The 27,022-nt window shown below is 35.8% G+C and overlaps 1 protein-coding gene across 1 annotated transcript; it reads left to right on the top strand.

Moving 5' to 3' along the window:
- The first annotated feature begins 91 nt into the window (after window positions 1–91).
- On the top strand, window positions 92–27,022 carry LOC121370329 (ubiquitin carboxyl-terminal hydrolase 16-like). Its single transcript, XM_041495478.1, has 20 exons — window positions 92–157; window positions 1,648–1,782; window positions 3,307–3,395; window positions 6,183–6,308; window positions 7,290–7,393; window positions 8,015–8,127; window positions 8,733–8,851; window positions 9,233–9,280; window positions 9,909–10,061; window positions 12,068–12,204; window positions 12,718–12,805; window positions 13,588–13,678; window positions 15,930–16,018; window positions 16,389–16,445; window positions 16,836–16,991; window positions 17,632–17,782; window positions 19,596–20,531; window positions 22,565–22,662; window positions 23,572–23,658; window positions 26,483–27,022. The coding sequence occupies exons 2-20, from the start codon at window positions 1,668–1,670 to the stop codon at window positions 26,837–26,839; spliced, it is 3,114 nt and encodes a 1,037-aa protein (XP_041351412.1). The 5' UTR covers window positions 92–157; window positions 1,648–1,667; the 3' UTR covers window positions 26,840–27,022.

Here is a 27,022-nt window from a genome sequence, read left to right as displayed (position 1 = left end):
TTTCCCCATTGTGTTGCGCCTCTATACTACGGCTTAAATTACACGTCACGCACATGCTAGGTGAATACCAGTTAATCATCAAAACGGAAGTAAATCACGCAATTCACAGAACTACACGCCATTTTCAACGATATTTCTAGTAGTCTACTGTTAATTAGTAAGTTTTTAGACAATAAAACAGACCCCAATAGCGTTAATTCGCTACTCTTCCGCGTGCGGTTACCTCTAGACTGTGTGGTTTGTGGTGTATTAAATGTTAACAGGAATAATTTAACAAGCGTGGTAGGGCTAAAACGGACGCACATCTGCCACATAACTGACTCGCCCCTTCATCTCGCCTTAGTAGTTGGCCTGGTGTAGTTGGCCATCTTACACCAGTCAGCTTATACTTTTGTAAAGGAGTTCACTTATTAACATTAAACTTATGTGTTTCCAACTAATACTAGTGTTAGCCATACATTTAATTTTGAGCTTCCGTTTAAGCCATACACTCATACATTGATTATTAAATTAATGCCATTTGAGCCAAGGCAAGAGCTCCACCCGTTCCCCCCATCATTTATAATAGTTTAGGGTTAGGGATAGAGTTAGGGTTAGGGTTAGGGATAGAGTTAGGGTTAGGGCCCCATGCCCCACTTTTCTATATATACCCCATCAAAAAATCCCTCTTTAAATCGATAACTAATGGGGGGAACAGGCGGTACACTTTCCTGAGCCAATGCTAGGTTCCATTTTGTCCAATTTGGTTCCGTTTTCGCTTGGGTCGGTTTTGGCACTGTTCCGTTCTCTCTATAACCCGTTTCCGGAATATCGCGCATGCACATTTAGGAACTCCAAAGTAGTCTATTTATTTGAATTCTGGCAGAGTCACAGATTCAATGCAAAAATAATAAAATAAATAAATAAATAAAATTTGGTCAGAAAAACCCATAGATCACCTGCCGGACTGGTAGTTGCATTTTTAAATTCGTACGTCAGAATTTTTACTCGCATTTGGCAAGCGGGCGAGCACTTTCTGCACCCCTGTATTACGGTTGAGGACAATCACTTTTCGCATCCTTATTTTGGCTTCGTACACAATCTCACCATAATTTTACTTGAAATCCATATTTCGTAAATACTAAAATAGTAAAAAAAATATATGTATATTACAAGATTTTCCTCAAACGAGGTCTGAATGAATGCTTAATGATGCCCCAGCATAAAAATAAGAGGTGCATTAGTAATGTTAAAAAAAATAATTTCAGTAGCAGTTTTGCATTTGAATTTTTCCAGCATTCTTAAAACAGAAACATCTTGTATCCAGTGTATTGTTATTGTAAGGAGGTGTAAAGTGATGTCATTGAAATTCAAAATTAGCTTTGTTACAATGCTTCGCCACATTACAATAAAAACTGGTCTACTAACCTTGACCCCTGTCAAAATGCTATAATGATCAGACAACAATGTTTAAGTTTTAAAAGATACATTCTTAATTAAAATACTAAAATAGTAGTCATTTTTGCAGTTGCATTTAATTGGAGAATGCACTTAAAAGCGTGGATGTATTGTTTCCATGAATTCTCATTTCCACGTACAAACATACATGATTTATTATGATACTATTACTAAGTTGTACTTAAGAAAAACATTTGCTGTTTTTGACAGGTAAATGAGCAACCAACTAGATGAGAGTCCTTGAGGTGGATACACCCCCGACGTACAAGATGGGGAAGAACAAGAAGCATAAGAAACAGCGCAAGGGGAAGGATGCTTCAGACACCAGTGAAGATGGAGCCACAGGTACAATGATGATGCCTACACAGTATATGGTACAATGTGTCGAAGCAGCTGGCTAAATGACAGAGCCAATTTAGCATATATTTGGAACCATAAATGTACAGTGTCATTTATTTTAGCAGTCCACAAAATAAATCAACGCAACATTAGTTTATCAAGATGACAAATGGGTCCAACCATACTGACTGACTTTATCAAAAATTTCCAATGTGGTTCCATTTGATACTGTCAGTAAATGAGACTTAATATTTTAAACATCAATGCCTAAATTTAACCCACTGAAGATTTTATTAATTTTTTTAATGAAAACACACAAACATAATAATAATAATAATAATAATAAATATGTTTTTTAATTTCAATCTACAGTAAAATAATAATAATAATAAATATGTTTTTAAATTTAAATCTACAGTAAATTTTGAGAATGTGGCATTCGGTATGATTGTACATAAACCAGGGTTCTCATTCATCCAAAAATATTGAAGGGGCCATGGACTCATGACCTTATATTTTGAGAGTCCATTAGGAATGTAGGAGAGTCCACATTTGAAGATGAATTGATATATCCAATAAAATATCAAGTGAATTGTATAACAACTGACAACACAAAAACATTGACATTTAAATGGTTTTAAGTCGTAATAAAAAGTACATGAACATGAAAACATGTTTTTATTATTAAAATGTATGATAAAATATAAAACAAATACCAGGTAACTCATATATATTCAACTAATAATGACACAAAAGAACTCAAATATATATGTATTTATATTATATATAAAGAATTTTTGGTTTGGCGAAATAATTTGTGAAAGCTTTTTAGAACCAAACATTTTCAACCAGTTTTGTTCAGTTGGTCTGCCTCACGTTGTGAATAAGCACTGTTTGCATGTCCACGTGGCCAGTCTACTATTCAGTAGTGTACTGCCAGCTGCTTGTAAAGCTAGAAAATGCGATTAAATAAAATGAAATACTGTTTAAGAAATGTTGCATTTTTTATATTAAATGTTTGATTACTAGCGACAACAAGTTTTACTTTTTATTAGTCATGTTTTGTCGTACCGGTTAATGTTGTAAATGTGGGTCACATGGTTGAGTTCATTTCCACGAAGTGGGTGCATTGATAAGGAATGCATATTATTGTTTCTCACTTATTATTTCCAAGAATTTTTATGAATGTTGCCGATTTACTTCACAGTAAATTTAGATGTTAAAAAAAAAAAAATTGTATTGAAGTTAAAAAAAAAAGAAAAAATATACTGTGTCCACAGGGATGCACGTGTATGCAATATGGTGTGTCCCATCCTTGATCGCTGCGTCAGGGACCCGGGACTCCGGGTCCGTGAGAACCCTGATAAACATTATAACAAACTTAACAACTTTAATGGCATAAATTGCCATCTCACAGTGGGTTTTTTTACACATACACAGTGTACATAATTTAAACTGTCATGTTGTGTTTTGGACCTGAGGTGACAAACCATTCATTCATTCATTCATTCATTTTTCATATCTTTACAGGCTCCAGTGGGTGTACACACCTTCCAAAGGCAGTTGTACCATCTGTGATCAAAAAAGCTTGTCTCAAGACCAGTATTGGTGAATGCAGTGTATGTTGTAATTATTTATTTTGCATACAAAGAATTAGTGCTTTATTTTAATTTTATGTTTCTAATGTTTGATCTGTTATAATATAACTGTGGCACATTAATTTTGTGAATATTTGTGGATTGATTCATATCATACCATATTCTACACAAACGATTACATACATATACATCCAGTATATATTAATTTTGTGAATGATTGATTCATATCATATCATTCTACACAAACAGTTACATATATATACATCCAGTATGTATTAATTTTGTGAATATTAGTGGATGATTGATTCATATATAATTTTACACAAATGATTACATATACAGTCAAACCTGTCTTAAGTGGTCACACAGGGAGTAGATACAAATGGCTGCTTAAGACAGGTTGCCGCTGAGTACAAGTTGCCACATATATAGTCTTTAAAATGTTTGTTGTTGTTTCTTGCTTTATCGTCTGTACTGCTAATCAATGGATGTGTGCTTCACAGTTGACTATAAATCAACATTTGACATGTCGTCTCCTTCACAAATAATGCAAATGGAATATTAAATTAACCGTTCTCAACAAGTTTGTTTTCTTTTTCCATTTAATTATTTAATTCCTACTCCATGCGGTGTATTGTCATAGTAAGTGAATTTACAAATGTCAGGCGTAGCCTGCCCAGAGGCAATTAGATGCTTTGCAGAGGCATACTTTCTTAATTGATACACAGTAGAGATGTCGGGACTGAATGGGTACTAGTATTCCTGAAGGTGTGAAGATCAGTTATTTGCTGCACCTTATCGCTGTTGTTAAAATATCCCTTTTATATAATAGTAAAACTTTACTGTGGCCGCTTAATACAGGTACACTCATGTCACCTTAGTCTGCGCACGTTAATGACGTTACATTACGTCTCAAAACCAGTGTCGGGGTATGTTTGTAAACAAACAAACAACGTTAATTTAATTCACAAAACTGTTGTTAAAACAACACATCTTGATTATGAATATATGTATAAAACTGGTCGATAACACTTTTATTGAAAAAAACTCTGAATTAATGCACTAAAAGTATACTGTTGCCAGCCTCGATCAACGTGTTTTTCTATCACCTGTCAACACGTGTCTGTCAACGTTGTAATGATCAACCTTCAACCTTGCATATCAACTTACATAAATTTACATAGAAGCTTCAATACATACCTTATTGTAATTTATGAATCCATAAATCAAATGAATGTCTTATTTAATCTGTTAACGTAAACATCCAAGCATACTTTGAATTTCCCTCCGAGTGACACAATGCAAAATGGCTGCACAGACTGAAGATTGCACTGACAGCATGGCCTATTTTAGCTATAGTCTGTTTCAAAATTATCACTGATTGTCCTATATGTCTAACGAACACTATTTGTGCTAATTTACACAGTTAATAATAGAATTTTTTTGTTGAATAATGATCAAATATTTTTACATTGGCTTTTTTTAATATTGTCATTTTGTGTTGTCCAAACTGGAACACCATTTTTATTTATCTCATTTGCACAATCTAAATGTTTCTGAAACAGACTATAACAGGAAGTATTTGTTATTTAGAACTTATAAAAAGTCGGATCCATTGTTTGTTGCTGTTTTATGTAAACATTAGCGACAGAAGTAGTTGTTTTGATGTTTGCTGCGCAGACTTACGTGCCGTCATGCAGGCCAGTAAATGCAGGGGGGTCCCACTAAAAATGCGCTCATTACTTGAGTTTAAAAAACATTAAAATTAAAATAACTTTAGTTGTAACACGTTTATTGTTCCATTGTACTGTGGCAGTGAAATAAATATTTTTAAAGAAATATTTTAACTTTAAAATATAACACAAATGCTTAGGTGCGCAGACTTAGGTGCCACCAGTGTATTTTAGTGAATTTGGATCTGATTTAGGTGGCCGCTGGCCACGTTAAACAGGCGACTGCTTATTACAGGTGCATTTACATTATAAATGTTTGGGAGGGAAAAAAATGGCCGCTTAAGGCAGGTGACCGCTGAGTACAGGTGGCCGCTAGGACAGGTTTGACTGTATAGTATATACATCCAGTATGTGTTAATTTTGTGAATATTTTGGATGATTGATTCATATCATATTCTACACAAACGATTTATTTTTAGAATACTTATGTTAATTTAGGCATTGCATTATAAAGGATCTTATTGTAGGCACTATGCCAAAATATATCAACTTCATATAATGATATTTATTAAAAAGGTAACTGTTTTTTAAACCAATCTGTTTAAAAAAAGAAAAAAGAAAAGAAAACCCTACCAGTTGAATACTTTAGCTAAAAACAACTTATTACTTTTGTTTCACTATATTCTAGTCACATTTAAAACCTTGAATTTTAAAGTTAGTTTGTTTTGTTTAATACCACTGGAGCACATTGATTTATTAATCATCTGCTGTTGAATGTTAAACAGTTGGTAATTTTGACATATAGTCTTAGAAAGGAAACCTACATTTTTCCACCAGCATCAAGGGATCTGCATAACCCGTCATACAGGATAGCACATACCATGGCTTTTGATGCACCATTTGTGATGCAATGGCTTGAACAAGAAATATCCCAATGGGCCCACCAACAGGGATCGATCCTAGATTGACTACACATCAGGCGAGTGCTTTACCACTGGGCTACATCCCACCATCTGAATGTTGGCAGCTTGGCATGTCTAAATATGTTTAGTTGGGTTTTTTTGTGATGGAACTCTTTGGGCTAATATTCATGTTTTATTCATTGTTTATTCACAGTATTATTTTATTGTTACAGTCCTGTGCTAATGATGTGTCGGGGAAGCCGTCTTCACGAGAAGGGACTCTGGTAGAGGGAGCCACAGCGGCTGATGTTGAAGAGTCTGAGGTTACTGTGTGGATGTGCTTACAATGTGGCCATCAGGTGAGAAGTAGAAACAGTAATTTTAGTTGGTTTACATTGTAAGCATAGTCTTTGCATTTAATTATATTTGTGCATATGTATCAACATTGCAGTTAATGTTCTTTTAGGCAACTGTATGTATGTACAGGCCACTGAAAATTGCACAAATTGCTTAACCCAGGGCTTCTGCATTATGGTAGCCCCACTCCCATGCTAGTGATATTCAATGTTGGGCTAATAAATAACTACTTTTGTCATGCCTTACGGCTAGTGAATTTTTTTTGTCAAATGTTGCAGTTACGTCTATTTTATAAGTATGAATATCCTGCAACCACTCCCCAGTGTTAGTGTTTTTAAGCTCTAGCTCCATCTTTAGGTGACATATCCGTTTATTACTATTATTTAGTAAAATAAAGTAAAGTAGGGCTAGTGAATTTTTAATCATGGCTAGTAAATTAAAAAAAATCACTGATCCCATGGCTAGTGGATTTTATAAACATTCTTGAAGCCCTGCTTAACCCATTTGTTTGTTCACACATTAAAGTTAAGACATCATTTACATGATCATAATGGATTACATAAAAAGGAAATTTGTGTTTTTAGAAATCTGGACTCATATTTTCAAATCTTAGCGCTACGATATCGTAAAATTGTTGTATGCTGTGGTGATGTCATAGCTTACAATGGTTGTATGATATCTTACCACTACGACAGCCTCTAAAATCTGTTGTGTGAATTAATAATATTTTTTCATTGTGTCTATTTCACTTTTAAGATTTTATTAAGAGCGGGGACGAGTAGCTTATAGAATTAATAATTATGTTTTAAACTGTTTTAGCAGGATTCTGTGTTAGAAGCATAAAATTATGAGTGGAATCCCAAAATATCTGTGTTATACCATTTTATGATTCTGGTAGAATCCTAAAAAAAAGAGAAATCCTCAAATTCAGTGCTTGATTACCTGTTAGTGTTACCTGATTATCATGTTCTGTCTGTTTACAGGGATGTGACAGAAACTCGAAGGAGATGCATGCACTGAAGCACTATGAGACGCCTCACTCCACACTCCATTGTATAGCACTCAACATCTCACTGTGGACTGCCTGGTCAGTTTTAACTCTCAGTCATTTAGTACTAAAACAGTTACACAGATTGAATTAGACAATATTTATTCAAATTAATGAAGTGGATTGGCAAACAGGCCTATATAAATGTCTCTCCATGAGATGATGTTACATACTGCATAAATTTAGATGAATGGTAAACATAGCATTACAAAAATATCATTTCAGCCATTACATACAAACTCGAAGTACTGTGCTGGGTATATAACATACAGTACACGTTTAACACATTTAAATCCCATTATTGGACTGCTGGTATGTGACATCAGTATGATGTTCAGGAAATAAAGTGCTTGCGATCAGTTCTGTATCATCTATGTGCATGTGCACATGCAGTCCATAACAAGTTATAGTAGGGTATATAAGTTGTACCCAAACAGTTTGAGAAAATGGTCCAAGTTTTCTTAAAATTTTCTAATTGGCTTTTTGGCAAAACATAATGAAACAGATTTGTTAAATGTTACTTTGTCACATTTTGAGCATTTCAATTTAAATCCTGTAACAAGGTCAGCATATTAAACACTTTTGGTTTTGAATAGTTTACGCTGTCTTGTCTTGTTGCAGTTATATATTAGAAATAATTATCCAAGATTATCTTTATAGGTGTTACCAATGTGATTCTGACATTCCTATTGAAACCAGTAAAAGAATTCAAGAATGTGTTGACGTCTTAAGGAAGAATATTGGATTGCCAAAGATTGATCTTACACCCTCAGGTAGTTTATTCTAATTGCTGTTAACTAAATCTTTAGAAAGACCGTGTTACTATTTTAAAGAAAATGTGTGAGTTTGTATGATAGTGTTTAGACTTGGGTGTCTAATTTTCAAGACAATTTCATTTATTCATTGAATTTTAGGGCAGGACGTAGCCCAGTGGTAAATCGGTCGGTTAAGGATCAATCCCCATTGGTGGGACCATAGGGCTATTTCTCGTTCCAGCCAGTGCACCACGACTGGTATATCAAAGTCTGTAGTATGTGCTATCCTGTCTGTGGGATGGTGCATATAAAAGATCCCTTGCTACTAATGTTGCAGGTTTTCTATCCGAGACTTATATGTCAAAATTACCGAATGTTTGACATCCAATAGCTGATGATTAATAAATCGGTGTGCTCTAGTGGTGTCGTTAAACAAATCAAACGTCACTGAATTTTATTAAATAGGTTTTTGACATATAGCATGAGTTCTGCAGAATTAATATGCAGTGTTAAATGCTTGATTAGAAAGAAATTTAAGTAAGAACAGCAACTTATGTTTTTATTGACATTTGTAAATCTGTTGACTATGTTTAATGTGAATAAATGTTTTTTTATATACATAGGTAGAAGTAGAAGAGTTGAATCAGCCACAACCAATGAACCCCAAACTGTTGTTAAGGATAAAGCACGACCTTTGACCCCACGACCTACAGGAACCCCCACCTCTTGCCAAAAAGTCAAGGTAATAATGGGATTACTTTTTTGGGGGATCGTTTTTGGTATTTTCAAGCAATATTATGATGAGAATTTAATGATGTTTACTTTCAGAATGTTTTTGTATGTAGGCTAAATATTTCCATGGGTGTAAGATTTTACAAGCATTATTATGTTTTTAAAATAATTTTGACCAAGGTAATCCACATTTCATTTCTCTTGTTTGAAAAAAATGTGGGTTTTAAAACATGTAAGTAGTGGAGATCTCAGAATTTGGGACATTAGTCTAATGAAATGTGGAAGGTAGCATGCTTCAAATTGGACCTGGCTTGTACATAACATGTCCTTTCAGCTGGTATTGATATGTCTTATAATGTTATGATGTTTTTCTTTTTGTTCGGTTTTGCAGGGTTTGAGTAACTTGGGAAATACTTGTTTCTTCAATGCTGTGATGCAGGTAACTGAAGGCTTGCTATTTATAACAAGACAATATTAAATATAAATAACTGGAAGTCTATTTGATATTTTATGTAGGTAACCAACTGGTTACCTACATGAATTACATTTGAGTAACCTAGAGTATTACCTCAACCTTGCAATAAACTTACATTCCATGAACAATATTTGTAGCTGATACTGTAAGGTTAAGCAAAATAAAATATTTCAATAAAATATTTTATTGCAAATCAGTTTAGCATTTGTTTTAGAACTTGGGGGTGGGATGCAGTTCAGTGGCAGAGTGCTCACCCAAGATGAAGTGGTTTGCAAGATCGATCTTCCTAGATTTTTTTGGGTCCCAAACAGTGTTCCTCAACTGATGGGATATGTCCTCTTGTAGAGGAAGTGCATTTACAATATACAAGATACTTTGCTGTTTGTTTTTCCTCATAAGGATTGTAGCAGGCTCTCTCTCTCTCTCTCTCTCTCTCTCTCTCTCTCTCTCTCTCTCTCTCTCTCTCTCTCTCTCTCTCTCTCTCTCTCTCTCTCTCTCTCTCTCATAACCAAGTGTAAAAAGAACCATCAAAAAGCCATAGTTTAAAGGTGCTGAGGTGTTGTTAAACCAGCATTCCTTTCCTTTGTGTTAGAATCTGTCTCAGACTCACAGCCTGGAGTCTCTACTTGTCGACCACTGTAAGAAGGGGATGATGCTAACACTGCCTGGTCACCCCCAGCCGCCAGACTCAGACTCCAGCACCTCCAGTGATGATGATAATGATGAAGAAGCTCACAAATATTTGGTAACATATTCTCAGTAGTTTTAATTATTACAGTATTTATATGGGTCATGGAATATATTCCTGGGAAGTCGTGGCACTTGCAAATTTAATTTCATTTTCTGGGCTTTGAAAGTTGAGGAATTTTGAGTTGAATCATGGAAAGTCATGGAAAATTACAATTACTTGATAGTTAATAATTTGGTTCAGTTTTTAAAATAACACTAGGAGAGATTGACAAATTGCATTACATTTTTTAATTTTATTACATTGTGTTAATTTTATTACATTGTGTTAATGATTGCAGATCCTTTGAAGAAAGGAAATGGAAATTGCATTAAATGAGTGATTCAGTTTAGTTCATAACATTATATGCACCATGTATTAGTTGACCAGTTTTGAGTTTATGAGGGAAAGCACCCGGAAAATGTTTGACTGGTTTCCTTCATATCAAATCCTATCACATTTGTTTAATATTGACACAAAACATTAGCTAGGAATTTGTCGTCCTGAACATGCGTCCATCATGTCTAAATAATGTAATGAATTTATACTACTGATAACAAAAACACTTTTCACTTACATAAATGTAATTAGATTTTATTATGTTATGTCTGTATAAGCCAGATAATTCTTAAATATTTATTTTTGAGACAGTGTAGTTTTTCATCTTGTATAGAATGAAAACAGTTATGTAAACTATGTAGTCAAAATATCATTACCTCGATTTCTATAATCTAAGGAACCCATCATAATTTTTCACCAATAGCTATATTTATCTTGAACTACCAATATTTCAAGCTTCTTGTTCCCCTCAAGATTGAGATAATTTGACGGTATATGTAGTGTTCTTGCTGCTCCATTAAGCAGGGCGGCCCGCCCCGCTACTGCATTTTGCCGCTCTCCTTTCACGTTCTCCGCCCTCCTTTATTTTTCTGCGCCCCTCTTTATTTTCCAGCACCCTACTATATTTTACAGCACCTATCTCTGCTATTTCCAAATGCACACTTTTTTCCACGTAAAAAAACAACGATCAGTCTGCATACTGGACATAAAACGAAACAAGCCGCGTTGTATACAAAAAAGCAATTGACAAAACATTTACAACAGTTACGGTAACGTAATTTATCAGTATATTTAACAACCTCAATTTTGCCGCATACCTGTATCCATTTGTATGTTTAATGCGCACAATAAAAGTTATATTTTATTTATGCAATGAAAACATTTTTATTTTTGCCGGATTCGGCAATCTCCGATTGAAAACCCCCCCCCCCCACTTATTTGGCGGAAAATTTGTCACGTAAACAGAACGGTCATTCTGTCTTTTGTTTCCACTAACTATCGTCTCATATTTTGTCCTCAATTGCAGATATAATTGGTTGTAACTGATGATTTTTATTTTCTGTCATTCTGTTTATTCAGCAGTTCTTTATAAAATATTGTAAACTTTTCACCGCTTATACAAATAACGGAAGTGGTAGTGTTTATTATTAAAATCATTTATCTTGGGTGCCAAATAATATATTCACTGCCTTGACAAAAACGAAACTACTTTTTATCAGCTGGCGATAATATTTTACCACAGCGATCGATTCATTCGATGAAGATAGAAATAACAAAAAATGTATCCAACATTAGGGGATCAATATTTATTGTGTTTCGTATATCTTGAAATCTTAAAATAATAATATTAAAACTTTGATCGATTCAGCAAAACTGGAACTGCCTGTGAATGTCAGACCGATAACATCTACGGTTTAATTAAAAGACGAGTCTGCTTATATTTCATATAAATAAGGAGTATGTCTTTCCACAAAGTCTACCAACACACAACAGTATGGTAACCAAGCTCCCCCAACCTCGCTCTTTTTTCTTCTTTTTTTGTTTGCTTTTCGTTGTTGTTTGGGTTTTATTTTTGGTGTTTTTTGAAGGGTGTGGTACCATGCGGCCGCCCTGCTTTAGTTTTCACCCAGCGAGAACACTGATGTATACATACATAACGGTTCTTTCATTTTCGTTTTTTCAAGCCTTCAATTGACATTGTTCCTCAGGAACATGGCCCATTAATGCAAACGTTGTTGTCGTTTCTACAAGAGATGACAAATTCAAGCGCTAGAGGCAGCACTGTGAACCCTAGTAGTCTTTTTGGACAGGTCTGCAAGAAGTAAGTTACTTAGTAAGAATTTGTAGAACATCTGGGGCCTAATTCACTAAACTCTCATAACTTTGCGATATCGCAATGCAATGTAAAAAGACTTGCAAAGAGGATGCTTTGTTATCTAGCAGAGCCTAGGAGACCTTTGTAAATAAAGCCACTGATGTATTTCAAAAATGAAATACTTGTGATACGGTCAGCGTCAATATTCTATTTGGAAATAACTTGATTTTCACATTAAAAGTAATTGGTTCTCATGAAAATAACATGACTACTATATAATAGTAGATAATTTACTGCCCCCATTAGCATTACACACCCTACCTGTCTTGTCGACCGTATATATTAAATGAAAAGGTACTTGTAAAAAGAGATATATTTGTAACAGATGATAAAATCAATGGTTGCCATACTTTAAAAAAAAAAAAGAGAATTTTTTTAGTATGTTTTTTAAACTTCTTGTCTGTTATAATAATATTTATGATTTGTTTTTTCTTCTCTAATTTCTTCCTTTTCACTTAGAGCTCCGCGGTTCAAAGGTTATCAGCAGCAAGACAGCCATGAACTTTTGCGCTATCTGCTCGATGCCATTCGGATGGAGGAAATAAAGGTTGATCAATTAGATTCACATGTAAAATATCCCTTGCTGCCTTTTGGTAGAAATAGCCTGTAGTAGTCAGCAGTCAATTAGATTTACATATAAAAGATCCCTTGCTATGTTTTGGGTCGAATAGCCTGCAGTAGTCCGTAGTAGATTAGATTCATATGTAAAAAATCCTTTGCTACTTTTTGGGTCGAATAGCCTGTGATGGCAATGGGTTTTCTGTCTTCTCTCTATGTTGACTAAATGTCGACATAAACATCTGCTAGACAAGTATCAAAAGTTTAAAATGTGCTGAGGAGTCATTAATTATTCTTTTCTTTTCCTTTAAGTTGGATTTATGAAATGTTCATCTCTTTCGTCAGCTTTTCAAAGCTGTCATTAGTTTGATAAGCTTAATCTTTAAAGCCTATTCTTTAGCACTTTGTATCAGGTGTGTGTACAATGAGTGAGGAAGTTTGTTGGGGTCAAACCCCTCCTACCCCGTTAAAGCAAATTCGATCTCCTCTTCATAAACTATGCTCACCACAGTCCAGCCCACCCCTGCATACATTCCTATACTGGTGTGTCTGTATGCTATATTTGTCTTTATTAGGGTTCAGATTAATTTCATGATATTTCAGTTACGTAGTTAGGAATTCTTGTTCAGCATGTTTTTATCTTCTTTGTCCAAATAGGAAATAAGATAATATTTATTAAATGTCGAACTAGTTTTCTGACAATTGAATTTTTTGTTTTTTTTCAAGTTTATGTTTGGAATTAAAATAAAAACTTTTTCTTGTTTATTTCAGAGGAGGCAGGCAGGAATTTTGAAGTATTTTAAGATTGCCGAAATTGCAAATCACAAAAAGCTTGATGAAGAAATAAAATTAAAAGTGAAAGGTAACTTTAAAAAAATATAATATATATATATATTGTATAGCGTTTCATTATTTTTTTTCAAGCAGTCCATGACTCGTGTCATTTTACTTGGATTTTATTGGGAAAAAGCTTTTCGTTTCTCCGTCCAAAACTTACCGGCCTCGGTGGCGTCGTGGCAGGCTATCGGTCTACAGGCTGGTAGGTACTGGGTTCGGATCCCAGTCGAGGCATGGGATTTTTAATCCAGATACCGACTCCAAACCCTGAGTGAGTGCTCCGCAAGGCTCAATGGGTAGGTGTAAACCACTTGCACCGACCAGTGATCCATAACTGGTTCAACAAAGGCCATGGTTTGTGCTATCCTGCCTGTGGGAAGCACAAATAAAAGATCCCTTGCTGCTAATCGGAAGAGTAACCCATGTAGTGGCGACAGCGGGTTTCCTCTCAAAACTCTGGGTGGTCCTTAACCATATGTCTGACGCCATATAACCGTAAATAAAATGTGTTGAGTGCGTCGTTAAATAAAACATTTCTTTCTTTCTTTCCATCCAAAACTTATACTTGATCAATTAATAATTACGACATTCAATTATTGTTTAATTTTAGTATCATTATTTTGTTTGGCCATATTAGATTATGTATGTGTTCAGCGAACATTTTGTTCAGTATCGTGTCGCGAAACGCGATGCAGTTTCCGGCTATCGCTACACAATATTAAAACATATCGCTAAATGTCGCGATGCATATTTTTGACAGTATTAAAGTTTGAAGATCGTCCTTAACCCCTAAATATTCCACTGATAACATGTTAAATCTATCACTGTAATGAACTATTTATCTAGGTGTAGATTTCCAAGTTTCATCAGATATTTTCTTTTTTGCAACCCTCCGATTAGGAGCACAGCTTTTACGTGGTAAAACGGCTGTTCAGATATCCACCCACCGATAGACACCATAACATTATGACGTTTAGCTCTTAGGTTATGAAGGGGGGCATCTAAAGATTGGATTCGTGAAGTGTAATTACGATGTCTACTAGAATAGTTTATTAAAATTATACCTATCTTTCTTACAAATTAAATTTTTCAAAGTGAATAATCTTAACAAAAAATAAATAAATACTCTGTAAAAAAAAGTTTTACATTATTGAATTTGACTGATAGAAAAAACACTTCGCGCTTCCACGACATAGGCCAAACGATAGGTAATGCGATAACCAGTGCTATTCCTGTGGCGAATGCCTTTGAAGTAAATATTTTTCAACAATTTGCAAACAAAAAATCGTGTCATTTTTAAAAAATAATTACGTGAATCTTTGACAAGAATAATTTTTAAAACAAGGTGAAATTAGTTAGCACATCGTATAGCGCATATAGTTTTGAAATGACCCCTTACTCAACCGTCTATTCCCAATAATTTTGACGTCACGCAGCAAACGTAGTTCGAGCAAGGTTGTTTTAAAAAACCATACTAATGTTACAGAAATCGCTAATCAAAATAAGTGATTGCTAATCAATTTTAAAATTGATTCGCGACTGTCACTAATCAAAATTTTTAAAACAAAATGTTCCCTGGTGTTATCCTGTCTGTGGGATGGTGCATATAAAAGATCCTTTGTTACTACTAATGGAGGAACCGGCCTCGGTGGCGTCGTGGTTAGGCCATCGGTCTACAGGCTGGCAGGTACTGGGTTCGGATCCCAGTCGAGCCATGGGATTTTTAATCCAGATACCAACTCTTCAAGGCTCAATAGGTAGGTGTAAACCACTTGCACCGACCAGTGATCCATAACTGGTTCAACAAAGGCCATGGTTTGTGCTATCTTGCCTGTGGGAAGCGCAAATAAAAGATCCCTTGCTGCTAATCGGAAAGAGTAGCCCATGTAGTGGCGACAGCAGGTTTCCTCTCAAAATCTGTGTGGTCCTTAACCATATGTCTGATGCCATGTAACCGTAAATAAAATGTGTTGAGTGTGTCATTAAGTAAAACATTTCTTTTTTTCTTTCTAATGGGGAAATGTAGAGTAAAATTTTCAAATTTGTGACATCCAATAGCCAATTATAAATCAATCATTTGCTTTAGTGGTGTCATTAAACAAAACAAACTTTAACTTTTCCTCAGAGTTCTTGATAACTACAGATAACTTGTTTGGGATTATTTATTTTGTGGATTGGTGGTTTGTTGTGGTCTTTGTGTGGCTGAACAGTTTGTTTTATTCTCTGCTGTGTTGGATGAAAAATGAAACTGATAATACATATTATTATTATTGTAGATTATGGCCGTCAGGCACGACACACATTTCTTGACAGTCTGTTTGGAGGACAGTTAATTAGCACAATCATGTGTGAAGAATGCAAACAGGTCAGTAACATTCATTATAAACTGAGAACCTGTTGAATAAAAAAACTTAATGATATCTCTGTATGTCTCTCTCTCTCTCTCTCTCTCTCTCTCTCTCTCTCTCTCTCTCTCTCTCTCTCTCTCTCTCTCTCTCTCTCTCTCTCTCTCTCTCTCTCTCTCTCTCTCTCTCTCTCAACCCATTGTTAAATTAGTCATGTTAGACCCTGAAATAGGCGCAGTTGAAAATGAGCTGAACATTATTTTCCTTTCCTTTCCTTTCCAAGCATTTTATCATGTTTTTTTTTTTTTCTTCCTCTTCATTCTAGTGTAGTTATTAGAGTACTTTAACATTCAATTTATGCTCATGTTTTTTGTTTTTTTTCTCCCACAGATATCACAGATATTTGAGCCATTCCTAGATCTTTCTTTGCCAGTCACAGAAGAGAAGGTAATTGTTTTGTGTATCTGTATGTTCAGGTGATCTTACCAGCACAACACATATACTAATAATACATTTACAAGGCTTTGGTGAGGAAACAAATGAGTAATTCACTAGATTTAAAACATCATTCAAATTGTTAGTTAAAAGATTCAGTTTATAAACTTCTGCAAAATATTAGATGTTAGAGACAAACAGGCAGACAAATAAGAATATCAAAAGTAAAATAAGTCTTATATTACCAAATAAAATCCATTAAAATTTATTATCATTTCTTTATGAATTTGTTTGTGACAGATCACCTATTATCTTCTTTGTCTTGTGAACAATTCATCTGATTCCTGAGTATATTTTTTGTCTTGTAAACAGATCATCTCATTGCTGTTTTTTTGTGTTTAGCCGGAGAGACCAAACAAAGTGCTGGGTGGTAAGAGGAAAGAATCTGCGGATACGGAGGAGCATGTCCTGAAAGGGGTTGATGGTTTCGCCGCCAGGCCAGATAAACCCAGCAAGTATGCGGAAAAGAAAAACAAGAAGTTAGCTCGCAAGTCAAAAGTATGTTTTAATAAACCCTCATCAGTGTTTATCTATCATGATTAGTTTCTTTGGATACGTTGGCAGATCCAGAGGTACTGTGACTCACACCCCAATTCTCATTTAAAGTGCTCTTTTTTAATGACTTTAAAAAAAAAAAAATCATAATCCACAATATACACAAAATTTACTTGAAAATGCATCTCTTAGCATCTTTATTTAAACATTTTCCAAGGAAGATGCCCCCGAACCCCTCAAACAAACTCAATTTACCCGTTTCAGAATTTTGTGACCCCCCCCCCCCCCCCCCCTTACAAAATCCAGGATCCGAGCCTGGGATAATAGTTACAGCTTTTGTCTAATAAATTTAGGTAATTTTCTTTTATAACAGTTAAAAGTTATTTATATTGTTTGATTAATTCCTTCGAATGACTACGATCAAATTTAATTCTTCAGTGTAATCCATAAATAGTACTGTAGTTATTTTATTTCCAGTGTTACCAGTGAACCATAATAAACTTTCAGGGGTTTGTGTTTTACCATTGAATAAAATGGGCCCAAATACTTTACAATAATATGCCAGATTTTTTTTTTAATCACACATTTATAACACATAAGTAAATAACAGACTGTTACACAGTTATTGGACATTGTTTTGCAGCGGAAATGTTCAGTGTCATACCAGAAGTCTGCTAAGTCACTTGCCAAGTTGTCAAACGAAATAGATGGAGACGGAATTTCTTCCCAGAAGAAAGATGCAAAAGATAAAGAAAATGAAGATCAACAGTACACTGACAATGAAGACCCATCAGGTATCTGGTTTAAAATATATATTATAGGGTGTATACTACCAAATCAAATCCCATAGATGACAATAGAAACATGTGTGGCTAAAACTTCTACCTGCAGTGTATCAATCGACATAAGCGCCATGGATATAAATACTAACACCAAGCTGCACATTTCTGACATAACGGATAGTGTCTATGACTACCCTAGTTTGGCACAAAATTCTAGTATTTTTTTTTACAGGTACCCCATAATTGTTTTAAGCACAAGGCTACTTGACACAGTGGTACATGTACTAGATGAAATAAAATTGCATATTTTTTTTACCCAGATGAAACTATTATTTTTTACAACCAACACACTCAACATTTATCACCAATCACAGGACTTGTGGTGTTCACTTCTCTGTCAAAAGTTGAGTGCACCTCAAAGTTTATTTTTAAAAACATAACTTACAACTTAGATCGTTTTAACCAGTGCCTAGAGGCACTGATTTTCCGTTTCAGATTTTTCTCTTTTCCGTTTTATAATGTTACAAATTCCGGGGGTTTTCTGTTTCGGTATTAAACAAATTCTGTTTTTGTTTCACACACACACATACACACACACCGCAATTAATTGCTGGTATAAAATAAATAAATATGCAATGAGGCAAAACATGTCAGTAGTTTGTATTTATTTTTGGTTTAAATTTAAACACGAATACGCCATGACACAGACTTCGGACATTTTGGGTTTTCTTTATGATATGATCGAGAAAATAATTACAAACGATCACACTATAAACCACTTCCCTGATATAATATATTTTGAACAAAACCTGGCATACAATATGCAATTACTGCATTCCTTTGTGAGATCGGAAATATGGCAATGCCGCAAATGTTAAAAATTAATAAGCAAACATAACATAATATATCTTTCACTTGAGTAAATATCGGACAATTTTAGCTCACAATGTTCGGTTTTTCCCAGTTAAATTGCCGGGAATAAGCGAAGAAAACATGACTGGTAAAACGTCTAGATACTCTACATTAAACATTTGGCATAACATACAAAGGTACTAGTGTCGTAGCGTAGCACAGGCAGCTGTCGGTGTTCATAGTTTCTAGTTCGAAAAATAAATTTTAATTAATCAAATGTGCTATTTAAAGTTAAATAATGTTTTGGAAAAAAATCAGGAATTCCATTTCAGATAGGTATTTCCGCGATTCCGCGATCGCGGAAAATCAGTGCCTCTAAGTGCCCTACAGCTGGTATTTTAAAGGCCATGGTTTGTGGTGTCCTGTTTATGGAAAAGTGTATATATTATAAAAGATCCTTTACTGCTAATACAAACATGTCATGTTTTTTCTGAAGACTGCGTGTCAGAATTACCAAATGTTTGAAATCCAATAGGCGATGATTAATTAATCGGTGTGGTATCATTAAACAAAACAATTTTTAATTTAGATCATTTGGATTTCACATTGTTATTTGGAGATATTGAAATAAATTAGTTATATATTAATAGAATAATATTTTGTACTTCGTGAAAGCAAAAGACAGGAATGTTTTATGCTAGTCACTGATGATCAACAATTCCTTGATTTCCATATACCTGCATTCAAGATTACATATGAATAAAGGCAGAGGTTGATGGATAATACTTTGCTGGATCAATTATACCTACTTCTCATTCAAATTAATGAATAAATGCACTCTCACACATGCACACGCACACACACACAATGCTGTTAATATTTCTGTTTTATTTGTATTACTTAAATTTAGCAAATAAAATCTTCATCAATGCCCCACTTAACAAATAATTTGAGGATAAAAATATTTTTTTAGATGCTGATGTTGAAGACAATTTGGAGAGCGACACTTCTCGATTGCAGCAAGGAGTTACCGACAGTGATGTCGCCTTTGCTGAAAATGGTAAAAATACCCCATTGTTAAATAGTATTGAGACATCTACGACCATTACGCCATCGGAAAGTTCAGAACAAGTGTGTAATTCCTCAATTGAAACATTCCATACAGTGAACAGAGACAGCTTAAACCAGCAGCAAGAGAGAGTAAGTAATGAACCAGGTATTGAAGCCCATGCTGAATCATACGTAGACACGAACGGCTGTGTAGACGATTTGACTTTAGCTACCAGAGAGCTAAAACTTACTGAGAGTGATAGAATAGGCGAAGACTCTAAACCAAAGGAAAATGGTTGTGTGAATTCTGCTGATTGTGATATCATAGAAATGACCAACCTGTCGACAGAACAGTGTGTAAAGTTGATGAACAGTGAACACCAGAATTCGTGTCGGCTACACGATGCTACAGATCCTGGTGTCGACGCTTCACTCAAGAGGCAGCAATTGAACAGTAGTGCAGCATCGGTGGATGTGGGCAGCGAGTCTTCTAATCTGCGTTGTGTGAACTCCTCCGAGATTGCGCGGAACGACAACTGCTGTGATATGAAGCACTCTGTTAAGTCGGACAATGATCACGTGATAGACGGTCTGGTCTCACAGGCTGAAGCCCCAGGGTGCAACATGTCATCGGGCAGACAGCCGAGCAAGCAGCAGAAATCGAGGAGGGAGCTGAAGCAGCAGGGGCAGTACAAGTCGCTGAGCACCCTGTGTCCCCGCTACCACCCCTCCTCCAAGGAGTGTTCCATCATGTCGTGTCTGCACCAGTTCACCGCGCCTGAGCTGTTGACCGGCTCCAACAAGTTTGGATGCAAAACGTGTACCAGGCTGCAGAAAAACAAACACTCTGCTAATAAAGGTAAGCAGGAATACCCAAGTATCTTATATTTTCCTCGAGTATTTCACGATTATTTGAATCCAGCAGGATTACTTTAGTATTGTACAAAAATTTCAGAGTATCATGCTGCAGGTTTCTCTGAATATCATACATGATTACCTTGGTATCATTCAGGATTATCTGAGTGTCATACAGAATTACTTTGGTATTATGCAGGATTACTTGAGAGTCATACTCAATTACCCGGGTGTCATACAGAATTACCTGGGTGTCATACATACAGAATTACATGGGTGTCATACATACAGAATTACCTGGGTGTCATACATACAGAATTACCTGGGTGTCGTACAGAATTACCTGGGTGTCGTACAGAATTACCTGGGTGTCATACATACAGAATTACCTGGTTGTCATACAGAATTACCTGGGTGTCGTACAGAATTACCCGAGTATTATACAGAATTACCTGGGTGTCATACAGAATTACCTGTGTATCAAGCTGCAGGTTTCCCTGAGTATCGTACATGGTTCACTTGGTATCATTCAGGATTATCCGAGTGTCGTACAGGATTACTTGGCTATCATGCAGGATTATTTGGGTATCATGCAGGATTACTTTGGTATCATGCAGCGTTACCTAAGTATCATGCAGCATTACCTGGGTATCGTGTAGCATTACCTGGGTATCATGCAGCATTACATGGGTATCATATAGCATTACATAGGTATCATGCAGCATTACATGGGTATCATGCAGCATTACCTGGGTATCATGCAGCATTACTTGGGTATCATGCAGCATTACATGGGTATCATGCAGCATTACCTGGGTATCATGCAGCATTACATGGGTATCATATAGCATTACATGGGTATCATGCAGCATTACTTGGGTATCATGCAGCATTACATGAGTATCATGTAGCATTACTTGGGTATCATGCAGCATTACATGGGTATCATGTAGCATTACTTGGGTATCATGCAGCATTACATGGGTATCATGTAGCATTACCTAGGTAACCATATCTGAGGATAAAGCAGGATTACCTTTATATTGTGTGGTGGACTGAAATGTTTGGTATATTCTTAAAGCGTACTTGAAAAGTAGCAATATTTTTTAGACAAATGCCAAGTTTTGAGGGGGGGGGGGGGGGGAAGGTCTGGGTTAGATAGGCTACTTGCATGGACTTAATATTAAGCACTCACTTTTTCTTTAATAATCCTAGCAATTCAAGTTGTAAAAAAGTTTATTTGTTTTATTTAACGACGCCACTAGAGCACATTGATTTTTTTATCTTATCATCGGCTATTGGACGTCAAACATATGGTCATTCTGACACCTTTTTTTTTTTAGAGGAAACCCACTGTCGCCACATGGCTACTCTTTTACGACAGGCAGCAAGGGATCTTTTATTTGCGCTTCCCACAGGCAGAATAGCACAAACCATGGCCTTTGTTGAACTGGTCGGTGCAAGTGGTTTACACCTACCCATTGAGCCTTGCGGAGCACTCACTCAGGGTTTGGAGTCGGTATCTGGATTAAAAATCCCATGCCTCGACTGGGATCCGAACCCAGTACCTACTAGCCTGTGAACCGATGGCTTAACCACGACGCCACCGAGGCCGGTCCAATTCAAGTTGTATTTATAATTTTATTACTACTAATGCAAAAATGTAGCGGGTTTCCTCTCTAGACTATATGTCAGAAATACCAAATGTCTGACATCCAATAGCCGATGATTAATAAATCAATGTGCTCTAGTGGTGTCATTAAACAAAACAAACTTTTTTTTTTTTTACTGTTGTATAGTTATAGAATGTTCAAGATTATTTTGAGGCATGTATATAATACTTGGTTATGATTCAGTATAAAATCACAATGAAGCACTAACTTATTGAAGCACTAACTTATGTTAAAACATACTACTTTATAAACCGATTCTCCATTTTGTTAGTGCATGATCCTGATATTTATCTTTTTACAATGATACCATGTTTATGATATTATTTACTTACTTGTTATTAACACACAGATGTTTTCCTTTTAGATAAGAAGACCGAAATGGTGTACTCCAATGCAAGCAAACAGTTTCTAGTGTTTTTACCACCTGCAGTGCTAACTCTTCATTTGAAGAGATTCGAACAGGTGACTTTTATTTTTACCCATTTATTACTGTATATTTAGTCAGTTGTTGTAGACTCCATTGAGTTATCTGGGGCGGGATGTAGCCCACTGGTAAAGCATTCGCTTGATGTGTGGTCGGTCTGAGATCGATCTCCATTGGTGGGCCCATTGGGCTATTTCTTGCTCCAGCCAATGCACCATGACTGGTATATCAAAGGCCGTGATATATGTTATCCTGTCTGTGGGATGGTGCATGTAAAAGATCCCTTGCTGCTAATCGAAAAGAGTAGCCCATGAAGTGGCGACTTCAAGTTTCCTCTCTCAATATCTGTGTGGTCCTTAACCGTAAGTCTGATGCCATATAACTGTAAATAAAATATGTTGAGTGCGTCATTAAATAAAACATTTCCTTCCTTCCTTCAAGTTACCTATTCTGTCATGTATGATATTGAGATTGTCATATTAAAATATTTTAGTTGTGAATTGAATAATGTGTTGGAAACGATAAATATTATGCATATTATTGATGGAATGTAGAATGTGAAATATTTTGATTAATAATGCTGACATATTATATTAACAAAATTAGATATTTTAGTTTTGAATTTAGTATTGTATCAGAAATAGTAAATGTTATGCATATTAGTTGTAATTCATAATAATCTTACATTTTAATTATTATTATCTCTATGTTAACAAAGTTGGCAGCTGAAACATTCAATGTGCAGATTTGTACAACATTTTACCTTTTGTTGCCTTTTCAAAACTTTTTTTGTCTTAAAATTAAAGTTGTGATGTTTAAAAACAGTCTGTAAAAAAAAAAAAATTCTAAATGTTTCAGCAACAAAATATTGACATTGTCAGCAGAAAAACTAGTCTCAACTGAATGAATACACTTTAGAATAATGTTTTAATTACGCTTTGTTGTAGGTTGGATACAACTCGAGGAAGGTTAATCGTCATGTCGACTTCCCATTTCTTCTTGATCTCGGCCCTTACTGCAGCTCATTATGTCAGGTTTGTGACAGCTGATAGCTGTGAACATTTTCTTCATTTGGGAAGCAAAATGCAGCTCTGAGATAGAGTACAGTCTTGATGTATCAGCCATAATGCTGCATTCAGTAATTGATATTTTCAAGTTGTCTACTCATACGTACAACTTGTTTGAATTTAGGTGCACTTGTAAGGTGTTAGATTTTGGTTCCATCAAAATAGTCAATAACAATATTTGTCGCTGACAAATTTAGATGTTTTTAATAATAATAAAAGATGTGAATCGTAAAATAACAACAGCAGAATTCGAAAATGTTTCCTCCTAAAAAATACTAGAACTATTTTACCACTGAAATGCATATTAATCGGTTTGAGACCTAGATATGATCTATATTTCTTATACAACTGTTGGTGAGAACACCATATATTATTTATGATAACACACACCAATAGCATACATACAAGTGTCAGTCCTTTACAAGACATACAACTGGTTACTCCTAGGTGATGACCTAGTCACTACAGCAAATGAAAGAATGCAGGATCGAAACTGACTGCTATGTGATGTATACATTATCCTGAAAATGACTGCTCTATGATGTATACGTTATCCTGAAACTGACTGCTCTGTGATGTATACGTTATCCTGAAATTGACTGCTCTGTGATGTATACATTATCCTGAAATTGACTGCTCTGTGATGTATACGTTATCCTGAAACTGGCTGTTTTTTTATGTATATGTTATCCTGAAACTGAATGCTCTGTGATGTATATGTTATCCTGAAACTGACTGCTCTGTGATGTATACGTTATCCTGAAACTGACTGCTATGTGATGTATATGTTATCCTGAAACTGACTGCTTTGTGATGTATATGTTATCCTAAAACTGACTGCTCTGTGATGTATAATAACTGGCCTCGGTGGCGTAGTGGTTAGGCCATCGGTCTACAGGCTGGTAGGTGCTGGGTTCGGACCCTGAATGAGTGCTCCGCAAGGCTCAATGGGTAGGTGTAAACCACTTGCACCGACCAGTGATCCATAACTGGTTCAACAAAGGCCATGGTTTGTGCTATCCTGCCTGTGGGAAGCGCAAATAAAAGATCCCTTGCTGCCTGTCATAAAAGAGTAGCCTATGTGGCGACAGCGGGTTTCCTCTAAAAAACAGTGTCAGAATGACCATATGTTTGACGTCCAATAGCCGATGATAAGATACAAAAATCAATGTGCTCTAGCGGCGTCGTTAAATAAAACAAACTTTACTTTTTTAACTTTACTGTGATGTATACGTTATCCTGAAACTGACTGCTCTGTGATGTATATGTTATCCTAAAACTGACTGCTCTGTAATTACATTATCCTGAAACTGACTGCTCTGTAATTACATTAACCTGAAACTGACTGCTCTGTGATGTATACGATATCCTAAAACTGACTTCTCTGTGATGTATAAGTTACTGCTAGCACAATGGCTGTAAATATGTTTTAGTTGAAAAAGTTGTTTAAATTTATTTCAAACTTGGTTTTTGAGGACATGAAAGAAATAGAATACTACATTTGTGTCCATTAGATACCATTTATCTTAGAACATGTTTAAAAAAATATTCAACTCGCTTTTAGATATGTTTTAAGACATGTCGTAAGGTAAATGGTATTCTATTGGCAACTTAGTTTAATAGAATTCTATGTAATTCATGAACAATTTAATGGTTTAATTTCTCAAACTCCATGCTGATATATCACGAAACAAATGTTCCTTTCCATTTACAACCATACAAGTTGATAAGTGTTTTAACTTTATTTCTGGTTATTTCTAAAATGGGTGTTGAGGACATAGCCCAGTGGTAAAGTGCTTGCTTGATGTGTGGTCAATCTAGGATCGATCCCCATCGGTGGGCCCATTGGGCTATTTCTCGTTCCAGCCAGTGCACCACAACTAGTATATCAAAGGCCATGGTTGTAATATACTGTCTGCTGGATGGTGCGTATAAAAGATGCCTTATTGCTAATGGAAAAATGTAGCCGGTTTCCTCTAAGACTATATGTTGAAATTACCAAATGTTTGACATCCAATAGCCGATGATTTATAAATCAATCTGCTCTAGTGGTATCATTGAACAAAACATATGTTCTATTTCTAAAACGTCTGTGGGCCCATTAGGCTGTTTCTCGTTCCAGCCAGTGCTCCACAACTGGTGTAACAAAGGCCGTGGTATGTACTATCCTGTCTGTGGGATGGTGCGTATCATAGATCCCTTGCTGCTAATCAGAAAGAGTATCCCATGAAGTGGCTACAGCGGGTTTCTTCTCTCAATATTTGTGTGGTCCTTAACCATATGTCTGACACCATAAAACCATAAAATAAAATATATTGAGTGCGTTGTTCAATAAAACATTTCCTTCCTTCTATTTCTCGGCCTCGGTGGCGTCGTGGCAGGCCATCGGTCTACAGGCTGGTAGGTACTGGGTTCGGATCCCAGTCGAGGCATGGGATTTTTAATCCAGATATCGACTCCAAACCCTGAGTGAGTGCTCCGCAAGGCTCAGTGGGTAGGTGTAAACCACTTGCACCGACCAGTGATCCATAACTGGTTCAACAAAGGCCATGGTTTGTGCTATCCTGCCTGTAGGAAGCGCAAATAAAAGATGCCTTGCTGCCTGTCATAAAAAGAGTAGCCTATGTGGCGACAGCGGGTTTCCTCTAAAAAAATCTGTGTGATCCTTAACCATATGTCTGACGCCATATAACCGTAAATAAAATGTGTTGAGTGCGTCGTTAAATAAAACACTTCTTTCTTTCTTTTCCTTCTATTTCTAAAATATTTTTGTTTCCGTTTCTTTCATCAGGGAGTAAGACCCGGTCAGAAAAAGGTGACGTATTCATTGTATGGTGTGGTAGAGCACAGTGGACGTCTGTCAGGCGGACACTACACGGCGTACGTTAAGATCCGGCCTTCGCTGAGCACCGTGACCGACTTCCTGAACACTCAGCTGCCGAGACCGATGGACTACATCCACCACTACACGGAACAAGTCCTTAACGATGCAAACGTGCCCGACGATGATGTCTCGGACGATTTTCTCGAAAGCATAGTGCCTCCGGGGAAGTGGTATCACATCAGTGATTCCAATGTCAGAGAGGTGAATGAGTCCACAGTGCAGAGAGCTCAAGCGTATTTGCTGTTTTACGAAAGAATATACTGAACTTGTGCATTAAATAGCATTGAATATTGCTCTCATCATAACTCTTTCAGTCGAGTCATCATATATTGAAATCTATTTACATGTCATCGATAAAGGTACCTCAGCATGTGTTTTTTCCCCCGAATCATTCAGTGATGTACTGAAGAGATGTATTCAATATATATTAAAATCTATTCATTGAAA

Source organism: Gigantopelta aegis, chromosome 4 (assembly GCF_016097555.1).
Source record: "Gigantopelta aegis isolate Gae_Host chromosome 4, Gae_host_genome, whole genome shotgun sequence".
Taxonomy (NCBI): Eukaryota; Metazoa; Mollusca; class Gastropoda; order Neomphalida; family Peltospiridae; genus Gigantopelta; species Gigantopelta aegis.
Note: the sequence above shows the minus strand (reverse complement) of the source record. Positions and strands in the feature narration are given on the sequence as shown.